Below are 24215 nucleotides of genomic sequence, written 5' to 3' on the forward strand. Positions count from 1 at the left end.
ATATTTTTTTTGACGGAGAAACAAACAAAAGGAATAGAAGAAAACACAATTTTTCTAAACGTGGCAGTGAATTTTCTTCCTGGAGTGCCCAGGAAATTCATTCCTGGAGGCTCAAGGGCAATCCCGGAGACTGGCGATCCTGAACTGAGGCTCAGTGAGCTCCACTACGTTCTCAGGTAAAACCAGATAGGATTGAAGATAGATAATTGACTGAGGGAGAAAGGAATAGAAGGATATGCTGATACTAACAGATGCGGAAAGGTGGGCAGGGGTTTGTGTGGAGCATAAACATTGGCATGGACCAGGGCTGAATAGAGTCATAGAGTGGTTACAGCACAGGAGGAGGCCATTTGGCCCATTGTGTCTGTGCTAGCCCTCTGAAAGAGCAACTCAGCTAGTCCCACTCCTTCACCTTTTTTCCTTTGCACTGCAATTTTTTTTCTCTTTGTTGATTATCCGGTTCTCTTTTGAAAGCCGCGAGTAAATCTGCCTCCACCACACTCTCAGTCACTGCATCCCAGATCCTAACCGTTCACTGTGGTTTTTAAACAAAAGTTCCCTCATGTCGCCTCTTGTTCTTAAATTCCCTGTTACTATGCTGTAAATTCTGTGTAATTAGCTAAATTGCAGTGTGGAGAGTTATGATTTCAGTGTTGAATCTTCTCTAGGCTTAGAGTACAGAAGAAGCCCTATTTGAAAAGAAAGGCATAAACACTAATCAAAGCCCTTTGTCTCTTATCTTTGTACTCGGTAGATGGCCTCAGCGAATGAGTCCAAACAGGTGCAGAAAGATGCTGCAGACCAGAACTTTGACTATATGTTCAAGTTGCTGATCATTGGCAACAGCAGCGTTGGCAAGACCTCGTTCCTGTTCCGATATGCGGATGACTCCTTCACATCTGCCTTTGTCAGCACAGTGGGCATTGACTTCAAAGTGAAAACCGTCTACAGGAACGAGAAGAGGGTGAAGCTGCAGATATGGGTATGTGTTTTATAAATTTATTTCCTTTTTAAAGGTTTAATGCTACATGGCTTATTTTTGGTCTTTTTTTTCTGGTAGCTTCTGAGAGATTTGCATTTGGGTGAACTCCCCTTGCTCCTCTTCAAATAGTATCCACGGGAAGCTTTACGGTTATCCCTGAGGGCTGGTGGAGCCTGAGTTTAATGTCTTAACTGAAAGAGGGCACCTCCGACAGTGCAGCACTCCCTCAGTATTGCACTGGGTGTGTCAGCCTGGATTTTTGTGCTCAAATCTCGGAGTGATGCTTCAACCCCTGACTCTCCAACCTCGGGTCCGTTTTATAGTAGTCATGTTACTGAACTAGTAACCCTGAGGCCTGGGTTAATGATCCAGAGACACGAGTTCAAATCCCACCACAGAAGCTGGGGAACTTAAATTCAATTAATTAAATAAATCTGGGTTAAATACTTGTATCGGGAGTGGTCCCTCCGAAACAACCAGATTGTTGTAAAAATCCATTTGGTTCACTAATTAATGTCCATTAGGGAAGGAAATCTGCCGTCCCTATCTGGTCTGGCCTACATATGATTGACTCTTAACTGCCCTCTGCAGTCATTCAGCTATATTCAAGAAGGCACCTCACCACCACCTTCTCGAGGACAATTGGGGATGGGCAATAAACCCTTGTGGCACAGTGGGTTGCGCCCCTGTCTCTGAATCAGAAGTTCCTGGTTTGCCACTCTAGGACTTGATGGCCAAGGAAGGTGCATTCATAACTCGGCCGAAGAGGTTGAGTATCAATTTGTAAATCCTCCCAACACTCGCCAATGGCATGTGGTAAGAGCGAGAGAGATTCCTGGTCAGCCATGTGATGGAAAGAAACTGGAGCCTCTACCATCACTACTCATTACTCCAAACTGCAACATGCATGAGTATGTTGCCACAGCAACTCGGACTCCTTGGAGGGGGCTGGTGACTCTGCTGGCTGGACGACTGGTTGGTGTCAGATTACTGCCAACAGCGCGGGGCCCCTGTTCCGGCTGGGGTGGATTTGGGCTCTGCCTCCTTGCCCTACCCCGTGGTGGAGCTTGTGGCACTGTGGCTCGGACCCACCTTCGGGTAGAGACCTGAAGAAAAAATAAATAAATCCTAGCTTTGGCAGTGACGTCCACATCCCATGAATAAATTTGGCAGGAACTCGGGTGCAAATCGGAGAGAGAAGGGGGACCAAGGTTGAGGAGAAGGTATAGTCTCAGAGGCTTTAGGGAACCTTTTGAAAGTAGTGGGGATGTGGGTAAGGTAGTGGAGCTTCAAGATGGCTCCAGACCATGGGGTCATGGTGGTCAAAAGATATTTGACCCTTGATGGTATTGCCAAAGGTCTCCTCAGTCCCGTTTACGAGGCAAGATGTTATAGAATTGGGTACATTTACCAGAGACTCTCCAAGTTCAGTGAAGCTATACGACTGTAATTGTTTCTGAGATATGATCCTAGTTTGATTGTTGGCTGGACTGGAGGAATAAAGCAGGGAGCCATTTGACTTCAGTATTAGGCTGTTTTCCCCGTCTGACTGCCCTGCTGGCATCATTTTGCTTCTCGAGCATTGCACTGTCACGTTTAGTGGTTGCTATGATCTTGCAGTTCACAGGAGAGTCATTGCAGCCCATGTGACTGCAAGAAGTATTCGAGTGCTTCAGATGTCGACAGGCTGTTATGGCTGGAATCCAGGAAGTAACAACAGAATGTGCGGAGGCCCCATCAATCCACCCAAAAAATAAACCTGCAATTGTCCTTGCTGATGGGCGGGTGTGCGAAATCCGGGACTGACTCACTTATTAAACACTCGCGAAGCTTCCAGTGTGTGCAGAGAGGGGTGTAGGAGGGAGCTGCCTTCTGCTTGGGACTGGATAGTGCCCGGTTCCCTCAGGATCGTGCTGCTAGATCAAGGGGCGAGTGAGATTACATTTTAAATGGAGCAGCTCTGCTTTTCCTGATTCGTGACTCTCCTGCTCACTGACTCTGCCGATAAGGCAGTTTCTTTGGCTCCGTGCCCAGTTGTCATTGGCAATAGTGCTTTACGCAGAGGAAGCTTAGCAAGATGTAGCTCGTTCACTCACTAATGCCAGCGCTGATGCAGCAAGAGGACAAGATCAAAGATATCTTTAAAAGAGTGCCCTGTACTGCTGTTGGCCTGCAGATTTGAACTAGTTGAGATTGGAGGAAAGAAGCCTGAGAGGGAATAGGCTTGAGAGGGTTAGCATTGTAGATGTGTTAAGCAGCTTGTTCAATGTAAACCATGGTTGTAGAAGAGGGGTCATAGTCATAGGGGTCTACAGCACAGAAAAAGACCCTTCGGCCCATCGAGTCTGCGCCGGCCAAACAAGTACCCAACTATTCTAATCCCATTTTCCAGCACTAGGCCCATTGCCTTGTATGCCCTGGGTTCAAAATTAATACAGATCAAGGAAGAGAGACTCGAGTTTACAATTACTGGAATTAACAGGGCCCTAAATGGGTTCCCACTGAAAGATGCTGAGGCACTGCTGGTGAACTGGTTTAAACAGTCAATGGGTAAACATCTGGTTAAGACTGAGTTTCAAACATGAGTTCAAGATAACATGTGATTTCTGAGATTTCCCTGTGTTGTAGTGACTGAACTCCTCAACTCTACATATTCCTTTTCTTTGAAAACTGCAAGTAAATGGCCTTGATCGCAGGGATGAGCCTAGGGAGTTTTGGAACCCAGATGATCAGATGTTGTTAGCAACAACATTGAGCATTGATAGGAGATGGTGGTCTAGTGGTAATGCCATTGGACTGGCAATCCTGAGGCCCAGGTTATTGCTCTGGGGTCACAAATGCCACCACGGCAGTTGTTGGAAATTTAATCCAATTAAAAAGAAAATCTGGAATTAAAAATGATAGGCTGAGATTTTCTGTGCCCGACGGTGTTGGGCGTGTTCGGTGGCATGAGCGACAATATGGCATAATCGGTTTCACAATGGTGTGAAGCCAGTTTGCGATCATCCCCTCAGCCTGCCAATGGCGGGTCATGTTTCCCACCATTGGACGCCAGGAACCTCATTGCAATACACCTTCATATCATTATAAGGCCAGCCTGCTCCACTCATCCCCCCACCTCCCCCCACCCCCCACCCTCCCCCCCACCCCCACCCTCCCCCCCACCCCCCACCCTCCCCCCCACCCCTCCCCCGCCACTGGATCGTCCGCCCACATTGGCAGGAAAACAAACTGATGTGTTTCACAACAGCTCATAAACGATGTGCACCTAGTGGGCTGCACTTGCTCGGGATGTTGAGGTTTGTCTGCCTACCTTGCTTCGGGCAGCACTCGCAGTCATCAGCGCCAGGCTTCACACACGGCACCACATCACTTTTAGCGGGGGGCTCATGGGCATGTCTTTACCTACCAGACCAGCCGTAAGGTGGGGGTGGATTTTCAGTGGCCGCAGGGCTAGGGCTTGCTTGGGGATGGGGGAGAAGTGGCATCAGGCAAGGGAAGAGGCTGCAGAACGAGGACTGTACTGGGGAAGGAGGGTATCCCAGGGTGTGTGTCGGGGGGGGCACATGTTGATCTGTACAAGTGGCCTTAAACTGGTGAGGGCTGAGGAGGCAGTCTCCAGAGGAGATGAGGCCAGATGAGCATTTGGGACGATACAGCGTGAAAACCCGCCATTGCGGACGGCGGGTAAAACATCGTTTTTACCTGCCCACTACCGCACTTAGTGCAAAATCTGGAACAATTCCACCCATAGTCTCAGTAACAGTGACCATGGAAACTATCATTGATTGTTGTAAAAACCCATCTGGTTCACTAATGTTCTTTTAGGGAAGGAAATCTACCATCCTTACCCGGTCTGGCCTACATGTGACTCCAGACCCACAGCAATGTGGTTGACTCTTAACTGCCCTCAAGGGCAATTAGATTTGCACAACAAATACTGGCCTTGCCAATGATGCCTACATCCCATGAATGAGTAAAAAAATATATATTGCATCCTGGCCCCATGGAAATGCCCTCTCTGAGCTCTATTTGTTCACTGTTGTATGGTTAAACTTATACCTCCGAGTTTAATCTGAAAGTTGGGGAGAATTTTCAGATCTTTGGACCTCCGAAGGGCTGAATTACCTCTTCCCCTTTCATACTTGTGTTATCTTTTGATTTCACTAAATTGATTAATAAAACATTGGTTACGGCTTAAATGGTGTGCAGCTGTCACTGTTCACCGACGTTCAATGACTTAAAACTGATCTTATCAGGTTTTAAAAATAGAACAGTTGAGAGAGTCACAAGTTACCTCTCATTGATTGAAATTACTCTGTGTGGAGACGGTTCAGTATTTTTGAAATTCTTAAACTTGCTTTCCTTTGCTTTTGTTATTAATATTATACTGCACGGAGACCGAAATAGTCTCCTGGTCTCCAAATTGTTGTAACTGTCAAAGCATAAACACAATTGAAGGGAGCGTTGAAAGCATTTTGAGATTGTAAAGCATATCACTGGAAGGTTTGAGCTCGACTGTTTCCCCTAAGAGATGCAATATTTTCCAACCCCCTCCCCCCAGTGCAAACAGTGAGGGGCCAACATCAGAGAATAAGTCATCCAATGACACTTTTTTTTAGAGCTCCACCAAGTTCCTGATCTCGAAAGATGGCAATTAGGGTCCTTGCCCATGCATGTAGCTGGGGTATGAACAAAAGACTTACATTTATATAGTGCTTCTCATGAGCACAGGATGCCTCAAAGCACTTTACAGCCAATGGAGTACTTTTTAAGTGCAGTCACTGTTGTGATATAGGAACGCGGCAGCCAATTTGCACACGGAAAGCTCCCACAAACAACAACGTGATAATGACCAAGTGACGTGTTTCCTTTTTGTGATGTTAATTGAGGGATGAATGTTGGCCAGGACACCGGGGATAGCTCCCCTGCTCCTCTTCAAAATAGTGCCATGGGATCTTTTACATCCACCCGAGCAGGCCAGTTGGGGCCTTGGTTTAATGTCTCATCCAGAAGATGGCGCGTCCATCTGACAGTGCAGCACTCCCTCAGTTCTGCACTGGAGTGTCAGCCTTGATTTTTGTGCTCGGCCCTCTGGGGTGGGACCTGAACCTGGAACGTTGTAACTCGGAGATGAGAATGCGACCAACTGAGCCATGGCTGATGCTTAAAAGGTGTGGTCAATGGAGGCCAGACTTGGTAAGGAGCTAACATATAAGATGGGGTAAGATGTATAAAAACCGTATCGATAATGTTGGAATCCTGTTACAATGAAGTTTGAGCTTTAGTTTGTAAGAGGGTCACTGTTACTAACTGGGGGAAAGAATAGGGAATTATTCTGAGGTAAAGAAGAACTGGTTTGCACTGGTGTAGGGGGAAAAGGGGAGTCTGTGCCTGTACTCTGTGGTTTTGTGAATAAACCTGTCTTAGGGAAAAGACTGGCTCCAGATTCATTCTTTACTCAATGTATGAAGAGCGAACTTAACACCTGATGTATTGAGAGGCTTTGTTTTTTTACCTTATGAGTAAACTCCCAGTATTCTTTCTCCAGTATTCTGATTGGCAGGGCAGTGGGTGATCTGTTCTTGAACCTTGAGCAGAGCTAGATAGATAGAAAGTTGTGGACAACCCACCCACTGGCTTGATTTCCCTTTCTCCAACCTGTTGTGGACTGGGTGAAGAGTGGGGAGGGGAGCTGAGACCAGGAACTTGGCAGTATTGGGCTCACGTCACATAATATCCTATATTATATGCTGATAGCTTCCCTTCAAATTCATCCTGACCATCTTTACAGGTTATTGTTGCACTCCTGGATCAACCTTCCCACTCACTCATGTCATCTTCCTGTGTTGGTGTGCTGCATCTCCACTTGCTGGGTAGCACTCTCTCTCCTCTGAGTCAGGAGGTTGTGGGTTTCAATCCCACTCCAGAGCCTTAAGCACAAAATCTGTACCGACCAGTGCGGTACTGAGGGAGTGCTGCACTGTCAAAAATGAAGCCTTTTGGATGAGATGTTAAACCCAGGCCCCAACTGATCTCTTGGGTGGAGCTCTCCCATGTGGCATGACCACACAGCTCTCGCACAGCATCGCTAAAACAGAGTATCTCATGTTGTTTGCGGGATCTTGCTTTGCTTGAACACATTTCCTACATTACAACAGTAGGGTTGCCAGCTGTGATTAAATGTATTCCTGGAATCTCATCACATGACTTGCCCCACATTCCAGCCATTAGTCGGCCAACACATCCGTCCTTGTGATGCACTCAACTGGAAAGCAAAAACACCCTTTACCCAATTGGGTGATGCTCCACTGCCGGCCAGACAGCCTTTTTTACCCGCATTTTCAACATAATATCTCTGGTAAAGAGAGAAATGTTCAAAGAAAATAACAAAATAAACAATCTTTTTTTTAATATCCCGATGATTTTTCTCCAGGGCTGCACATTGCAGTCTCCTGGAGATTGTTCTTCCATTCCTGGACACTCCAGGCCAATCCTGGTGGGTTGGAAACCCTATAACAGTGACTACTAATGCTCTTCATTGGCTGTAAAGCGCTTTGGGACATCTTGAGTTCGTGAGAGAAATACAAACCGTTGTCAATTCCTCGCTCTCCTGTATCCCTCTTGCCAAACAACCGGTTTCAGTTTGCTTTCAAACACAGTGTTGGTGTGAAACTAGGGCCCCGGCGTTACCTGGTAACAGAGGAGATATCAGGTTTACTAATTTCCTGCTTTTAATGGAGCAGCTTCCCTCTGAGTCATCGGCTGCAGTCTCACTGGTCGATAGGCCAGAGCTGAAAGTGTGGGATTGACTTTAGGATCTCACACTTGCTGCCTGAATAAGAGCTATTTATCTAAACTCGGTATGTTGTGTCAAGGGATGTTATAAAACCATTTAGCAAGCACTGACTTTCTACTCAGCACATATATTCAAAAGGGCATCTAAGCTTTATGTTGTAGAAACCCATAATATGAGGTTTCAAAACTTGAATGGCTTTAATACTTAAATATGATCTTCATTAGTAATTAAAAGAGTATTTTAACCAACAATGCCCCCGATGTTAACCTAACCCACCCTGCACAGGATTAGGATTTCATTGCGTGACCAGCTGACCCACTCCTTTCCCCTACACTCCCGCTATTGGCTATCAAACAGGCCTGCCCTCATGGTGCCCCACCCACCCATGTCCAATTGAAAGAGAATACTCTTCATTATCCGATTGGATGGTTCTTGACTGTCAGTCAAATGGCTCTTTGCCCCATGCCTGGTATTTTTGTAATTAGTAAGGAAAAAGCAATAGCAGAATGTTTATAAAAAAAAACGCTTCTTTCCCAGAGAGCAGTGTAGGCTGGGTCATTTGAATTTATTCAAGGCAGAATTAGACAGATTTTGATTACACGAGTGACTCGAGCATTATGGAGGGGGAGGGGTGGGGGAGCAGACCGGAAAATGGAATTGTTACCACAACCAGATCAGCCATGATCTTATTGAATGGTGGAGCAGGCTTGAGGGGCCAAATGGCCTACTCCTGCTCCCAAGTCATATGTTCCTATGTACATTCATATGTTCAATGCATGTCCTCGTAATTTTTCTCCTGGGTTTTCTCCCAGCGGCGTCCTGGGGATTAATTCTTGGAGACTCCAGGGGGAGATTGGCAACCCCTGGAGCATTCACCAGCAGTGGCGATTGTTCGCGTTGAAAGCCTACCTTACTAGGCCCGATTATAATGCCGTTGACTTAGTGGGTCTGATCTGCCTCAACCGCTTCCTCTCTGCCAGGTTAGATTTAAAACTGGAACTCGGTTGTGTTTATTATCTCGGGAAGGATATGTTAAGAGTTAGAAGGAGTCCAACAACAGCTTAATCGGGAAGATACCAGGAATGTAGGGACTGAAGACTTGGTAATCTTTGGTTATAGTCCCCTGGTAGATCAGGAGGCTAATTGAGGTGTTTTAAAGATAATGATGGGTATTAATGGAGTGCCTGATGAATGACCCTTCCAACTAATTGGAGAGACCAGAAAACGTGAATGTAAATCAAGAAAAATATCTTCACAGCAACAAGTTCGATGGCCAGAATGGCCTCCTCCTGTCCCTAATGTTTCTGGAATGTGGAACACACTAATCCAGACTCCACAGATACCAAATCAGTCGGTGTGTTCCAAAGGGGGACAGATAAAGGCTTAGAAAAATAAGGATATCAGGAAAGGGCGGATAAAGGAAATTAAAAACTGCCACAGACAAAGTGGTGTTGCCACATCAGCCCTGACCCGTGTTCTCTGTTCCAGTTTCTATGTTGTAAACAGCTTGTGTCAGTTTTTCAGGTCATCCAAGCCTCTCTTAAAGGTGCAGTGTTGTTCAGAAATCTATTAGCCCAAGTGTGGCCTGACACAGTGAAATGTGCCATCACCTTCGCTGTGACATTTTAGAAATTGGTTCCGCGCAACTTGCCTTTTTTGCTGAAGGGGTAAACAGCTCCAACTACCCTGTGACTAGTTAGTTTGGTCTTCATGTGTGAGGCTAGGTGCTCTGTATGGACAGGCTATTTAACCATGGGGGTTTCGCCATTGGTTAGACCGATCTTGATGTCCATGTATGCAGTTTGCAGGGGGTCTCACTGGGCTGCCACCTCCCCCACGCCCACCTCTCTAACTATCCCCTATTGAAGCTCCCCAATTACCTTGGCTGAGTGGGGGTTTGAACTAGGACGGACTAGAGATTGAACCAGCACCTTCTGGTTGGCGCGACCCGGTACCACAGCAGCAGCACCTTTCACCAGAGTCTTTTTCAAAGGAGTCTGTCTTGGGTGGTGCCCCATTCATTAGGAAAACTGGCTCTGTTGCTGATTTCAGTTGAGACAGCTAATACTCTAAGCTGAAGGGAGTGTGTCGCTCACCTCAGGCATGTTACTATTCTGCCGCACCAGCTTTGAATAGAGGCAAACCAGTTTTGCCACCAGGCAAAGCTTTGAAGTAGGGAAATAACTTATTCCCAAAAGACCTGAATGAGCAGCTTAAAGAACCTTGCCCAAGGCAAGCCTTGAACATCAGAAGACCAAGGACAAGGGTCTGTAACCTGTGGCTCCAGAGCCACAATGGGCTCTTCAACATCGTGTTTGTGGCAATTGGATTGCGTTAGCACGAAAAAGGCCTAAAAAAAAAATGAAGTCAAGAAAAGTTAAGAGCCGTGAATTTATTCTGGGGTTAAAAAGCTAATCATTTTGCTGCGCTTTGCAAATTCAAATTATTATTTTAATGAAAAACATCATTGTGCCCTAAATAAACCTGTTTTGAGTGTTCTAGCTATACCACAGTTAAAGACCATCTTCGGTTTGAGGGACAGGTTTTATGGCTACGACCATTGTTGTTTCTATGTAGCTGAGACATACGAACCTACAAACATATGAAATAGGAGCAGGAGGAGGCCATTCAGCCCCTCGAGCCTATTCCGCCATTCAGTAAGATCATGGCTGATCTGCTTGTGTTTCGATCCCCACAATTTCATCGACCTCCGATAGCCTTAAATTCTCGTTGGGCAAGGGAACCAATTTACCTCCGCCTTTAAAATATTTTTAATATTAATAATTAATATTATTATTATTAATAAATTTAATAAGGGCCCCCCCTTCCACAGCCTTCTGAGGCAGAGAGTTCCTAAGTCGAACAACGAGACGAATTATTCTGAATGTGCTTAGAAGCTTTATTTTTTTCATGGGATGTGGGCATCGCTGGCAAGGCCAGCATTTGTTGCCCATCCCTAATTGCCCTTGTAAGTGGCTTGCTCGGCCATTCCAGAGGGCAGTTGAGAGTCAACCACATTTGCTGTATGTCTGGAGCCACATGTAGGCCAGACCAGGTAAGGATGGCAGATTTCCTTCCCTAAAGGATATTAGTGAACGAGATGCATTTACGACAATCAATTATAGTTTCATGGGGCAGAATTTTGGGCAGCCAAAATTCCTTGCTGTAGCACTCAACACTGCCTGTGGTGGGGGAGGGAAGATTTTGAACAATGAAAATAATGAATTTAAAAACATTTATAACATGTCCCCCTCAAATGACTGTCACATGATCGGGGACATGTTAGAAATTAGGAAAATTCTGCCCGTGGTGACCATCACCAAAACTAGCTTTCAATTCCAGATTTTATTCATTGAATTTAAATTCGACCAGCTGGGATTTGAACCCATGCCCCCAGAGCATGAGCCTGGTCCTCTGGGTTACTAGTCTGGTGACAATCGGCCTCGAATCAACATGAAAACACATGAATCAATAGCTGAAACGTTGCCCTAGTTCTGTGTATGGTAATTTAAAGTTTGCTTTAAAGATGGTTTCACTCTCAAAATTAAAAATAAAAACGTCATAATTTTGAGGATGATCTGTTTTCATTTCTTGTTCTATTGATACATGAATAAAATGCATTGAATTTATTGTATACGTACATTATGCATTCTACCAGAGACAACTGGCAATTTGCCAAATATTTGGTTTAGGAATGCTGAATTTTGCGTCTTGTTGCTCCCAATAGTCTTATTTTTAGGTAAATTATTTTGAAAAGGCTCTTAGGTTTAAAAAAAGGTGCTTTGCTGATCCCTTGCTTAGGCCTTAATAGCCCTTTTTGGTGCACAGAGTGTTGTAAATGGCATGCTGCTGCCATATTTAAGTGTTCCCTGTGTTTAACAAATGGAATTCACACTTCTATGGGAAAAGGGGACCCTTATGGAATAATTGGATGAACGGACAATGTATCAGTCATTCTGGGGCCAGTGCAGACCAGACAGTACTGTCCACCTTCATTGCTCTGATTTAGCTCTCACAGGCTTAGCGCTGTTAAGGAAATGATCAAACTCTTGTCTCATATGAGAGTGAGTGGGTAATGATAATTACTGAAGTGTAGGAGCAGCTATAAATTTTCATCTTGCATTATTGCAACAACTTGCATTTTGCACAGTGCCCTTTGATATCGTTTGTGGAAGCTTGCTCTGCACAAGTTGGCTTCTGTGTTTCATTCCAACACTGACTGTACTTAAACTGAAAAAAAAAAGGACTTCATTCTCTGTAAAGTGCTTAGGGACATCCTGAAATTGGAAAAAGCACCCTGTAGAATTCAAATTTAAAAAAAACAAAGAGGATTGCTCACACAAAATGCTCACTGCAGTAGAATGGAGAGCTCGTCACCTGGTAGATAAACAGCTCTATCTCTGGGATTGGACGTTTGCACAGCTCTGTTCCAGAGATAGTGATTTCTCTGCTGCTATGGATGCTGGGCTATTAATGCTGCATTCTACTGAAACTTCCTTTACAATTGTGGGGAGATGGTAACATAGTGTTAACGTCACTGGAGTAGTAATCTAGAAATCCAGGCTAATGTTCTAGGGACATGGGTTCAAATCCCACCAGGGCAGCTGATGGAATTTGAATTCAAGGTACAATCTTGAGTTGAAAAGTCTCAGTAATGGTGACCATGAAACCGTTGGCGACTGTCGTAAAAAACCATCTGGTTCACTAATGTCCATGGGGGAGGGAAATCTGCCATCCTTACCTGGTCTGGCCTACACATGACTCCAGACCCACAGCAATGTGGTTGACTCTTAGCTGCTCTCTGCAATGATGTGGTAAGCCGCTCGGTTCAAGGGCCGTTAGGGGTGGGCAACAAATGCTGGCCTTGCCAGCGATGCCCACATCCTATGATAGAAGAAGAAAAATTTGTACCATTTTGAAAATAAGGGCACCTGCAAGCTGGTGCCAGCCCCTAATGGGACGCCAATTTACAGGTTTCACTGTAGTTCTAGGGAGAGTCATTGGGCTATGGTTGTGCAGCATGTGCTCCTGCCATAGGGACCTGAGCACTAAAGTGGAATTTGTAGCCCGAGAATCAAACTGTCCAGAGGAAGGCTATTCAACCCATTTGTGCTACTGGCAGCTGTTTGAAAGAGCTGTCCAATTTAGACCCACTCCCCAGCTTTTTCCCCGTAATGTTGAATAGCGGTTGGGGTGATTTGTGAGAGAAATCAAAAGGAAAATCATGCTCGTGTCGTAGGCAATTCACCCAGTACCTAGAAGCAGAGTTTCATCTTTTGATCAGTCGGTTAGCTTTGGTGGGACCAGAGAAGCATCTAGAAGCATGATGGATTCACACAAGGTGGGCGTTGAGAGACTCCAGCACTGCAGTCATACTACTTGCATTGTGACATTCACACAATGCCACATCCACTCGCCATGTTTTGCTGGGTTCCACAGGGAGAAGAGTATGCACTTCATGCATGGAATGACAACCATTCCTCGGAGGTAGTCATATTCCCAGAATACAGCAGATCAGGACCCTCCAGCTTGCTGAAGCTGTGCATCTCCCTTCGTACAAATGGAGAGGAGCTTGTCTGCGGTCACGTGTGATGCTCAGATACTTGTTGACGTACACAATCCATTTGATAGACTTAGGCTGGTTTGCTTGCTGAGCGTTATGGAACTGCAGGCAATGTCTCCTGTTCTCACTCTTGTAATCAAATCCACCCATGGCCTCACCTTTCCTATGTCTTTAGCCACCTCCAACCGTACAGCCTTTCAGACTCCCTGCGCCCATCCAACTCTGGGACCTAGTATCCCCGATGGTTATCAGCCCATCAGTGGCAGCCATGCCTTCCCTCCCTAAACCTCTCTGCCTCTCTACCTCTTTTTCTCCCTGAAAGCCCACCTCTCCATCAAGCTTTTGATCGCTGCTTCTAATATCTCCTTATGTGGCTCGGCGTCTCACTTTGTCCGATAATGCTCCTGTTCTAAGGTGCTATATCAAGGCAAGCTGTTGTTGTCGTCAAGGGAGGCTTGGCAGTTTTCATTCTCATCACTCACAATCTATGCACTTCAAAGATCGAGTTACTCTGTGAGTCAGCCTCCATTTTAAAATTTGTTTCAAAGCAAATTTAGCCACAGTGATGTTTCCTGCCAGGCTTCAGGCAACGTGACACAGGAGCGGACACTTGGTGCGTCACCCCCTCGGTGAGTCCTATAGCAACTGAGCAATTTTCAATGGACCCGATGTTACTGTGCTATTTTCTGCACCTAGGCCACTTGCTGTTGCTAGGCTATTGGAGATGCTTGGCAGCAGGCTTCGGACTGAAGCTCTTGTGTTGTCGTCATTCCAGGTGCAAGAGGCATCTTTCCATCATTTAAAAGGTTGAACGATGTTTTCAGGATTTGTCAGTTGAAACATCGTCATCTTAAAACTGAATAACCTAAGTGCTTGAAACACGGAACTGAAGTTTCTGTTTGGATTTGTTCAACAAACTTTTGCTCAGCACAGTCATTGCTTAAGATAAAATCTCAAATTGCTGGAAACACTCAGCAGGTCAGTCGGTGTCTGTGGAGGGAGGATAACAGGTAATGTTTTGGGTGTAGACTCCTTGTAGTTCTGACCAGGCTGTCTACATCTGACCTGTTAACTTATCTGTTCTCTCCACAGGCGATGCTTGACCTACTGAGCATATCCAGCGCCTGCAGTATTTGGCTCTTTAGTTACAAAGAGATAGAGGAGAACACTAAACCTTTTGAGAAACATTGTGAGCCCAGGCTGTCAGTGGCAGGTTATTCAATCTAAGGCAATTGTGTTCCAAATGCGCATGGGTGGAGGGGTGCCTGGTGAGACCAGAGATAAAGGTGCATTTCCAAAACGAAGGAGTCTTTTTTTAAAATTAATTTTTGGGGTGTGGTTGTCACTGGCAAGGAATGGCATTTTCTGCCCATCCCTAGGTGCCTTTGAGAAGGTGCTGGTGGGCTGCCCTTCAACCACTGCAGCCTCTATGGTTCATGCTGTTACATGGAGAGTTTGTGACTATGAAGGAGTGGCGATATCTGCCCCATGTCAGGATGGTGTGTGACTTGGGAGGTGGTGGTGTTCCCGTGCACCTGCTGCCCTTGTCCTTCTAGATGGCAGAGGGTATGGGTTTGGGAAGCGCTGTCAAAGAAGTGTTAACGTGCACTGGAGGAAAGGGCTGTGGGAAGTCTTGCGCTTGTCCTACCAAGCCAGCATGCATGGCCAGTGCCTGCACCACTATTGTGGATCAACTTCTGCCAGGTCACTGGCTTCAGCCTGAAGATAAAGCATTGACCAGAAACTGAACTCGACTAGCCATATAAATACTGTGACTATAAGAGCAGGTCAGAGGCTAGGAATCCTGCAGCGAGTAACTCACCTCCTGACTCCCCAAAGCCTGACCTCCATCTACAAGGCACAAGTCAGGCATGTGAACCTGAAGGTTGGAAAGACCCATTTGTTCCCTCTGTAACTGGGTCTCCGCGCTGACCTTGGAGAATGCACGAGACCCAGTTATCTGGAGCTGTTGATGTTCATGGCATCAAAGCAGAGTTCTGATGAAGAAGGGAATAGCAATCGACAATAACTGCACCTCTGTCAAGATGCGGGAAGACAGTTTGAAACGGAGCCAAACTGCGTTATCCTAATTGCCTCAAGAATATATTGACTATTTATGACATGATGGATTGGAGCAGGAGCTGGGAGCTGATGTACTGAGAGCCTGGGGACTTGTTATAATGCTGAATAATGAGGGAAGATTCAGCTGCATCGCCCAGGACTTGCGCTGACTGAGAACTTGCATTTCTTCTATCTTCTGCGTGCTTAAGAGTGTGGAAGCTGAACTACTGAGTATGACGAGTAGTTTCTGCTGCCTTATGTGGGATACAAGCTCCGTCTCTGTAGGGAGACAGCTGACTTTTTTTTAATTGACCCACTGGAAAGGACCACCATTTATTGCCCATCCCTAATTGCCCTTGAAAAGGTGGTGGTGAACCAGCCTGAATAGAACGGAGTGTCTTGCTAGGCCATTGCAGAGGGCTGTTAAGAGAACGACTGTAGTATAAGGGTGTTCAGCATAGCAAGGGTTAATGCGGGACTGGGGAAACAGCACCACCACATTATGATGTAAAGAGTCACATGAGGGTAGACTCTGTGTAGAGAGGGTCTGAGAGAAATCAGCATGAAGGGTAATACCTTGGAGGTCTGTATGTAGTTGTGTGTTAACACTGAGTAGTTTATGTTCAATCTCACGCGCCTCCAGACCTCTTAGTGAGAAATCAAACATTAACCACATTGCTGTGGGTCTGGAATCACAGGATCAGGATGGCAAATTTCCTACCCAAAAGAACATTAGTGAATCAAATGGGTTTAGATGGCAAAATAGTAGTTTTGTGGTCACCATTAGTGAGACTGGCTTTCCATACCATAATAATCTACTGAATTGAATTTAAATTTCCAGTTCCTGTGGTGGGATTTGAACTCCTGTCGCTGGATTATTAGCCTGGGCTTCTAGGTTCCTGTAACACAACTATGTTACCGTACTTCCAATATGCTTACTTGCATTCAATGATCATTGTCACAGATAAGTAATGATGACTTGGGGCCCCCCAAATGTGTATAAGTGATGCTGTAGGAGTTTCATCTGTTTAAACCACTAAGCTTCCCATTGGCTGTCTGGCTCGGCCAACCACTCTGGGCACTTGGTTACATCTAGGTTTATCTGTTAAAATTTCTAACATCCTTTTATGAATGATCGATGGTTTGAAAATGGATAAAATTAAGTAGAGTAATAGATAGCAACAGAGAAAATGTAAATGGTGCGTCACCCGAATCTGATCATCATCTTATTAAAAGAGACATCTCACTGATAAGGATAGCCTTCCAATTCGAGTGACTGCTAATTGGCGGAGGCAGGTTTTCTGGCTTTGGGTGAGTTTTGGGTGGGAGATGATAGCTTCCTGATGGTTTTGGGGATAAGTCCCCAGTGGGATCTCATTTGATGCCAAGTTGTAGAGTCTTGAGGGTCCTGGGTCCAGTCTCTGGTCTAGGTTAAGTTAGGTAATCTCAGCCAGGGCATTACAATCCACCACCCTACTATTCCTCAAAAGGAGACACTCCTTAAAACTTACCATTTTGACGAAGCTTCTGGTCAGCTCTCCAATATCTCCTTATGTGGTTGGTGTCGTATTTTGTTTGATTGCATTCTATGAAGGACGTTTTATGACATTAGAGGTGCTATATAAATGCAAGTTGTTGTTGTGCCATTGCCTGATGCCCCCTGATTAACCAGCTTACCCTTGATGACTTACTGAGTGATTCTTGGTGGAAAATACATGATTGGAAATTGAAATGAGGACAGCATTGGTCTCAGCTGTAATGGCTCTGCAGCTGAACTCAGCCCAAAGAATGGCCTCTTTGACAGTGCCATGGAACTTTACCTTAATATGTGTGAACAGATTCAAAAGCAGTGGAGACAATTGGCATAGGGTGGGGAGGGAAGAGAGCGAGATTTCTTTCCTTGTTTTATAGGTTTCTGCTGGGAGAAGCCTTTTCCCGACTCAGGCCCTTGTAAAGCACTAAATTCCTTTTTTTCCCCCTGTTCTTGGTAGGACACTGCAGGCCAGGAACGCTACCGTACCATCACTACAGCATATTACAGGGGTGCCATGGGATTCCTGCTAATGTATGATATTGCCAACCAGGACTCCTTCAATGCTGTGCATGATTGGTGAGTATACATGAACCCTGGGTCAAATCCACAGTGGTCATTCCGGTCTTGATGTCTACAAGATGTTGTTTCCGCTCTTGGTGCTTTCCATTGCACACCCCTCCCTGCCTCCAGCCGCCACCAACTCCTCTCCCAAAATTGTTGACTCATGCTGGGGTATGGGTGCTGACTCTGTGAGGGTACGGGCACTGATTAGAGTTGCCAATTCTGGCTGGGCATATTCCTGGAGGTTTCATCACGTGCCCTCCTACCTGCCATCATCCTGTCCCCACCCTCCCTCTGTGGGTCACCCAGTGCGTCTACCTGAACGACACTCCACCTTCTCATGCCAATTTCCAAGAGACCAGACATTTCATAACCAGAGTCCTTCAAACATCATTTTTTTCAATTTTGATATTTTTATAGCCGCTAAACAAAAGCGCTTCACGAAAATTTTTTAAAACCTCAATTTTTATTAAATGCCCCCATGATTTTTCTCCTGAACTTTTCTCGCAACATTGTTCTGAAGATCAATTTTTGGTTCTTGGAGACTCCAGGGTAATCCAGGAGGCTTGGCAGCCCTGGCAATGATGCATGATGGGTTATTGGTTTCTTGTGGCGTCTCGTGTGGAGCGACAGGCTCTACAGGTGCTGACCTGTGTTGGGATGCAGGTGTCGTGGACAGTGATTCACACCTGGGTACATTTGGGCCTTGGTGTGCGGATGCCATGTGCAATAAATCTCGAAGGCAAATAGGTTCCATGGGCATTCCATGGCTCATGCCATGCATGGGTGTATTTGGTACTGCACCACCAACTCTCATCGCTCACACTGCCCATGTACAAAGACACTTCAAGACATTATACAAATGAAAGGTCATCCCTTCATCCCACTGTAGCGATCGGCGAACTTTGCACGTCACCTGCTCTGTGGCTGTGAGATTAAACTCGGAGAGTTTGAAGTCAGTGTGAATAACAGCCAGGTTGGAATGTTTAACCGCAACACTTTTCAGTCTGGATGTGAGCAGCCTGCTTTACACTGGTTTACTCTGCCCATATACCATGATCTGTTCAGGACACATTTGTGTAACTAGCCACAAACTTCAAGTCAGCCAGCAAGTGGAGTTAAAACCTGATAAAGTAGGTTATCTAATATAAACAATAGAAATTCATTTTTTTGTGGTGTAACAGCTGGTACTGATGGACATAATGTAATGAAGGTCTCAAACTCTAGGTGGGATTGCTTTTCTGTGGCATTAGGAATTAGACACCAAATCTGAAGATGCTAAATTAAATACTGATACTGATCCAGGACAAAGCAGCCCGCTTGATGGCATCCCATCCACCACCAACGCACAGTAACAGCATTGTGTACCATCTACAAGATGCACTGCAGCAACTCCCCAAAGCTCCTTCGACTACACCTTCCAAACCCGTGAACTCTTCTACCTAGAAGGACAAGGGCAGCAGATGCATGGGAACACCAGCACCTGCAAGTTCCTCTCCAAGCCACTCACCATCCTGACTTGGAATAGGTTCCTTCACTGTCGCTGGGTCAAAATCCTGGAACTCCCTCCCTAACAGCACTTTGGGTGTACCTACACCACATGGACTGCAGCTCACCACTACCTTCTCGAGGGCAATTAGGGGTGGGCAATAAATGTTGGCCTAACCAGTGATGCCACACCCTGTGAACGAATAAATAAATAAAACTCCATAGACCCATTGTTCACTATCAAAAGGCTACTTTAATTGCTTGATGTAGGCCGTGGATTAGTTGCACTCAGGTTCCTCAGTAAGTGAGTTATATTCTAAATATAAAATTAGCTTCAATTTCTGTCTCTCCAGTAGCCCTAGAGAAAACGTTTAAATGTGCAAGTGCTTTTTTCCCTCACTGATAGAAATAAAGGGTCTTATCAGTTATGTTGTATGGTTGCCTTTGTAACTTGGCGATAACATCACTGTGAGAGCAGAGGAACCTGTGGTGCATGCTCTCAAATCTTGGCAGGGCAAGTTGATAAAGCAATTAAGAAAGACTACGGGATGCATGGCTTTGTAAATCAGGGCAGTAAATACGGAAATGCGGAAGTCCCGCTAAACCTTTTAAAATCGGAGTTGGGCCTCAGCTGGAGTCTTCCTGGGCACCAAACCTCGGAAGATGTCAAAGCCCTTGAGAGGGTGCAGAGGAAGTTTTATCAGGGATTAGAGAGTTCATTTATGTGGAAAGATTGGAGAAGCTGGGATTGTTCTCCCAAGAGCAGCGAAGGTTGAGGAGCAACCTAATGGAGATATTCAAAAGAATGAGGGATCTTGCTAAAGCGAGTGGTTAGAAACTGTTTCTTCTGAAAAATGGGACAGTGACCAGAGCTCTCAGAGTTGAAATAATTGGCAAAAGAACTAGAGGGGAGATGTGAAGAAATTCCTTCACTCAGAGGATTGTTAAGATGTGGAACGCAATACCTGAAAGCAGATTTCATAATCAACTTTTAAAAGGTAATTGCAGATGTGCTTGAAGAGAAATAAGTTGCAGATTTTGGGGGGATAAAGTGTGGGATGTGGGACTAAATTAGACAGCTCTTTCAAAGAGCACAGACATGATAGGCCGAACGCTCTCCTTCCGTGTTGTAAGATTCTATGACTGAATCCAGTCTTGGCCAACGCAGACCCTGGGATGGAGTTGTCAAGGTAGCTTTACTTTTTACTTGGAAGTGCATGGTAAAATAGGGCAAAGTCAGCATGGTTTCATCAAGGGGAGGTCGTGCCTGACAAATCTGTTAGAACTCTTTGAGGAGGTAACGAGCAGGTTAGACAAAGGAGAGCCAATGGATGTTATCTACTTGGACTTCCAGAAGGCTTTTGACAAGGTGCCGCACAGGAGGCTGCTCAGTAAGATAAGAGCCCATGGAGTTAGAGGCAAGGTACTAGCATGGAAAGAAGATTGGCTGTCTGGCAGGAGGCAGAGAGTGAGGATAAGGGGGTCCTTCTCAGGATGGCGGCCGGTGACTAGTGGAGTTCTGCAGGGGTCAGTGTTGGGACCACAACTTTTCACTTTATACATTAATGATCTGGATGAAGGAACTGAGGGCATTCTGGCTAAGTTTGCAGATGATACAAAGATAGGTGGAGGGACAGGTAGTATTGAAGAGGCGGGGAGGGTGCAGAAGGATTTAGACAGGTTAGGAGAATGGGCAAAGAAGTGGCAGATGGAATACAACGTGGGGAAGTGTGAGGTCATGCACTTTGGTAGGAAGAATAGAGGCATAGACTATTTTCTAAATGGGGAAAGAATTCAGAAATCTGGAGTGCAAAGGGACTTGGGAGTCCTAGTCCAGGATTCTCTTAAGGTTAACTTGCAGGTTGAGTCGGTAGTTAGGAAGGCAAATGCAATGTTGGCATTTATTTTGAGAGGACTAGAATATAAAAGCAGGGATGTGCTGCTGAGGCTTTATAAGGCTCTGGTCAGACCACATTTATAATATTGTGAGCAATTTTGGGCCCTGTATCTCAGAAAGGATGTGCTGGCCCTGGAGAGGGCCCAGAGGAGGTTCACGAGAATGATCCCAGGAATGAAAGGCTTAACATATGAGGAACGTTTGAGGACTCTGGGTCTATACTCGATGGAGTTTAGAAGGATGAGGGGGGATCTGATTGAAACTTACAGAATACTGAAAGGCCTGGATAGAGTGGATGTGGGGAAGATGTTTCCATTAGTAGGAGAGACTAGGACCCGAGGGCACAGCCTCAGAGTAAAGGGAAGACCTTTTAGAACAGAGATGAGGAGAAACTTCTTTAACCAGAGAGTGGTGAATCTATGGAATTCATTGCCACAGAAGGCTGTGGAGGCCAGGTCATTGAGTGTATTTAAGACCGAGATAGATAGGTTCTTGATTGGTAAAGGGATCAAAGGTTACGGGGAGAAGGCGGGAGAATGGGGTTGAGAAACTTATCAGCCATGATTGAATGGCGGAGCAGACTCGATGGGCCGAATGGCCTAATTTCTGCTCCTATGTCTTATGGTCTTTAACAACCGTCTCTTCATTCCTGTGGTGTCCTTTTGTCTAACAGGGCTACGCAGATCAAAACCTACTCCTGGGACAATGCTCAGGTCATCCTAGTTGGTAATAAATCTGACCTGGAAGATGACCGTGTAGTCCCCACAGAAGACGGAAGGCGGCTGGCTGACGATTTAGGTATACAAAATACGGTTTGCAGTATTTGCTATTTGAATGGGGTGAACAATAGTCCTGTAGGCTAGAGGTGGGTGAGCTTGTCTGTCATTGTGTTTTGAGTGCTGGGATGTGCTAGGAATGTAACCAAACTCCAACCTGAGTACGGAGTCCTGGAGCATAATCATTGCTTAATTTAGTTCTTGATTTCTACAAACCTTGGTAGGGCAGAACATGAATATTGCTGAAAAGAAAGACAATGTTACCAAATCTTTTCATTGTGTACTCATCAGGACAAACACAAGAATGCCAAATTTCAAAGGAAAAGACGCCTCGGCCAATCAGAGTCATCTTGCTGACCAATCAGCACCCTTTTCTCCTGTAATTTAGATTGTTGTGATCCGGTGATTGTGAAAAGTGCTATATAAATGTAAATCTGTCTTTTATCGGCCAGGTGAAAGAATGCTCCAGGCCGTAGGGGATGAAGGCTTGGCCAAGGAAGTGATCTGACACACTGAATAGTGAGAGACCAAAAAATATCATCCCCATCCCCAATATCTAACCAGAAGGGTCAGCTTTCGTTGCTGTTCTCCCAAGTTCATTTCGAATTGAACTGGCTTATTATTCTTTACATGTTTTATACACTGCCTACTGTATGATCACAAGCCAAAGGAGAATATGGCCAGAGATGAAACCCATGCCAAATTCTTGGAGAGTCAGGTATTTGGGAATTAGCCTTGGGATTTGGGTCATTATTGTCAGTTTTAGCAAGTACAAAGCCAGAATGCTCAGTAAGAAGAAGCAGAGGTGATTTGTCTCTGGAGGCTGTCACAACAACAACAATGTGCATTTATATAGCACTTTTAATGTAGCAAAACGTCCAAAGGCGTTTTTCAGGAGTGATTACCAAACAGAATTTGACGCCCAGCTGCTTGAGATAATTATGACAGGTGACCAAAAACTTGGTCAGTTTTCAGGAGCATCTTAAAGGAGGAGGGAGGGGGCAGATAGGTTTGGGGGAGGAAATTCCAGAATTTGGGACTAGGTAGCTGAGGGCAATAAAAATTGAAGGATGCACGAGGGGCCGTAATTGGAGGGGCACGGAGGTCTCGGAGGGTTGTAGGGCCTGGAGGAGGTTACAGCGATGGAGGGATTTGAAAATGAGGATTTTAAATTCAAGACGTTGCCAGACCAGGAGCCATTGTAGCGCCAAGGGTGATGGGTGCATGCAACTTGGTGCCAGTTAAGGTACGGGTATTAGAGTTTTGGATGAGCTCAAGTTGAAACCGTGTGCGAGTGGGAGATTGACCAGAACGGCATTAGCACAGCTCGCCTCTTATTAATGCTTTTTGTCAATAGTTAGGGAGCCATCCAACTAAATTGCTGAGGGTGAAATAAGGCTTTATTAATTCGTGTTCACCGCTGCGTTCCTCTTTTTAATAAAAATAAATAAATCTCGTTTTCAGGCTTTGACTTTTTCGAAGCAAGTGCCAAAGAAAATATTAACGTGAAGCAGGTTTTCGAACGCCTAGTCGACATCATCTGCGTGAAGATGTCCGAGAGCCTTGATGTGGACCCCACGCTGATCGGCAACAACAAGAAGAATTCATCCCTTGCCGAGAACCCCCAGCCACAGCAAAGCAGCTGTCCGTGCTAGGAACCCTCGCGTCTGACCTCTTAAGTCTCCTAAATCATCAACCACAGCTGGGAGGATCCGCTAAGAATGGATTTTGGGGAAGGGAGTGAAATTAGGCTTCAAAACGTATTTAAAACTTGTCAGAAGGGTATCATTTGTTTTAAAAAAAATTAGGAACTTGGCCAAACATTGCTACGTGTGATAGACGGGCGCCGGTTTCCACCTGCCCGTCCAGTTGAGGTGTTGCTTTCAACACTTACTCATACAGGTCTAAGGCAGCTATTGTTAAACCACCAAGGGAAGCAGGAATCGGTGGACAAAATAGTACATGTCAGCACTGGCGTGGGTAGGTGGGGCCCTGCGCCTGCTATAGTTGGGAGGGGTGTTTCCAAATCGGGAAACTGGGATCAAGAGTAATTTAAAAAGAAGTGACCCCCAAGTTTGGAGTTTTTTTTTTAATCTTTCTGTTTGAAAGTAAGGTGAAGACTGGCGCAGACATTAACCACTGAGAGGGTGGGGATGGAAATGATAGTACCACTTCCTAGGGTCTTCGTGGGTTATTGGTGATCAATGGCGTAAATGCTCAATGAAACCATGCCCCACCACCCATTTCTTCATTCCTACCCCATAATGTGGAGGAATGTTACACTAAGGAAGCAAGCTTTAGGACTTTGAGTCTTCTGCCATTACTGCAGCCCTGGCATTAACGCAGTGACTAATGTGAAGCATTAATGCCAAATTTGGAGCGGTATTTGTATGTGCATGTTGCCAGTTCTCTGCCCTATATGTATAAATGAATTGTTTTCAGAATTGGTGAGCCAGTGTTTTATTTGCTTATGTCTGTGCAATGCGGTTTTGACTTCCATTCAAGAAGTTGACTCACCTGTAGGAAGTGAAGCTCATACTAGAAGGACTCTCTG

The 24215-nt window shown here is 45.4% G+C and overlaps 1 protein-coding gene across 1 annotated transcript; it reads left to right on the forward strand.

Annotated features, from left to right (window-relative positions):
* Positions 1-754: 754 nt before the first annotated feature.
* On the forward strand, positions 755-24103 carry rab3da (RAB3D, member RAS oncogene family, a). Its single transcript, XM_078531404.1, has 4 exons — positions 755-982; positions 17397-17515; positions 21559-21683; positions 23126-24103. The coding sequence occupies exons 1-4, from the start codon at positions 755-757 to the stop codon at positions 23314-23316; spliced, it is 663 nt and encodes a 220-aa protein (XP_078387530.1). The 3' UTR covers positions 23317-24103.
* The last annotated feature ends 112 nt before the right edge of the window (positions 24104-24215 follow it).

This window comes from Cetorhinus maximus, chromosome 28, assembly GCF_964194155.1.
Source record: "Cetorhinus maximus chromosome 28, sCetMax3.hap1.1, whole genome shotgun sequence".
Classification (NCBI taxonomy): Eukaryota; Metazoa; Chordata; class Chondrichthyes; order Lamniformes; family Cetorhinidae; genus Cetorhinus; species Cetorhinus maximus.

Excerpts from the sequence above, each read along its gene's own strand:
- rab3da (XM_078531404.1), top strand. The coding sequence starts at position 755 with ATGGCCTCAGCGAATGAGTCCAAACAGGTGCAGAAAGATGCTGCAGAC. Across the intron at positions 17,516-21,558 it reads TTCAATGCTGTGCATGATTG|GGCTACGCAGATCAAAACCT; the intron begins GTGAGTATACAT and ends TTTGTCTAACAG. Across the intron at positions 21,684-23,125 it reads GCGGCTGGCTGACGATTTAG|GCTTTGACTTTTTCGAAGCA; the intron begins GTATACAAAATA and ends TCTCGTTTTCAG.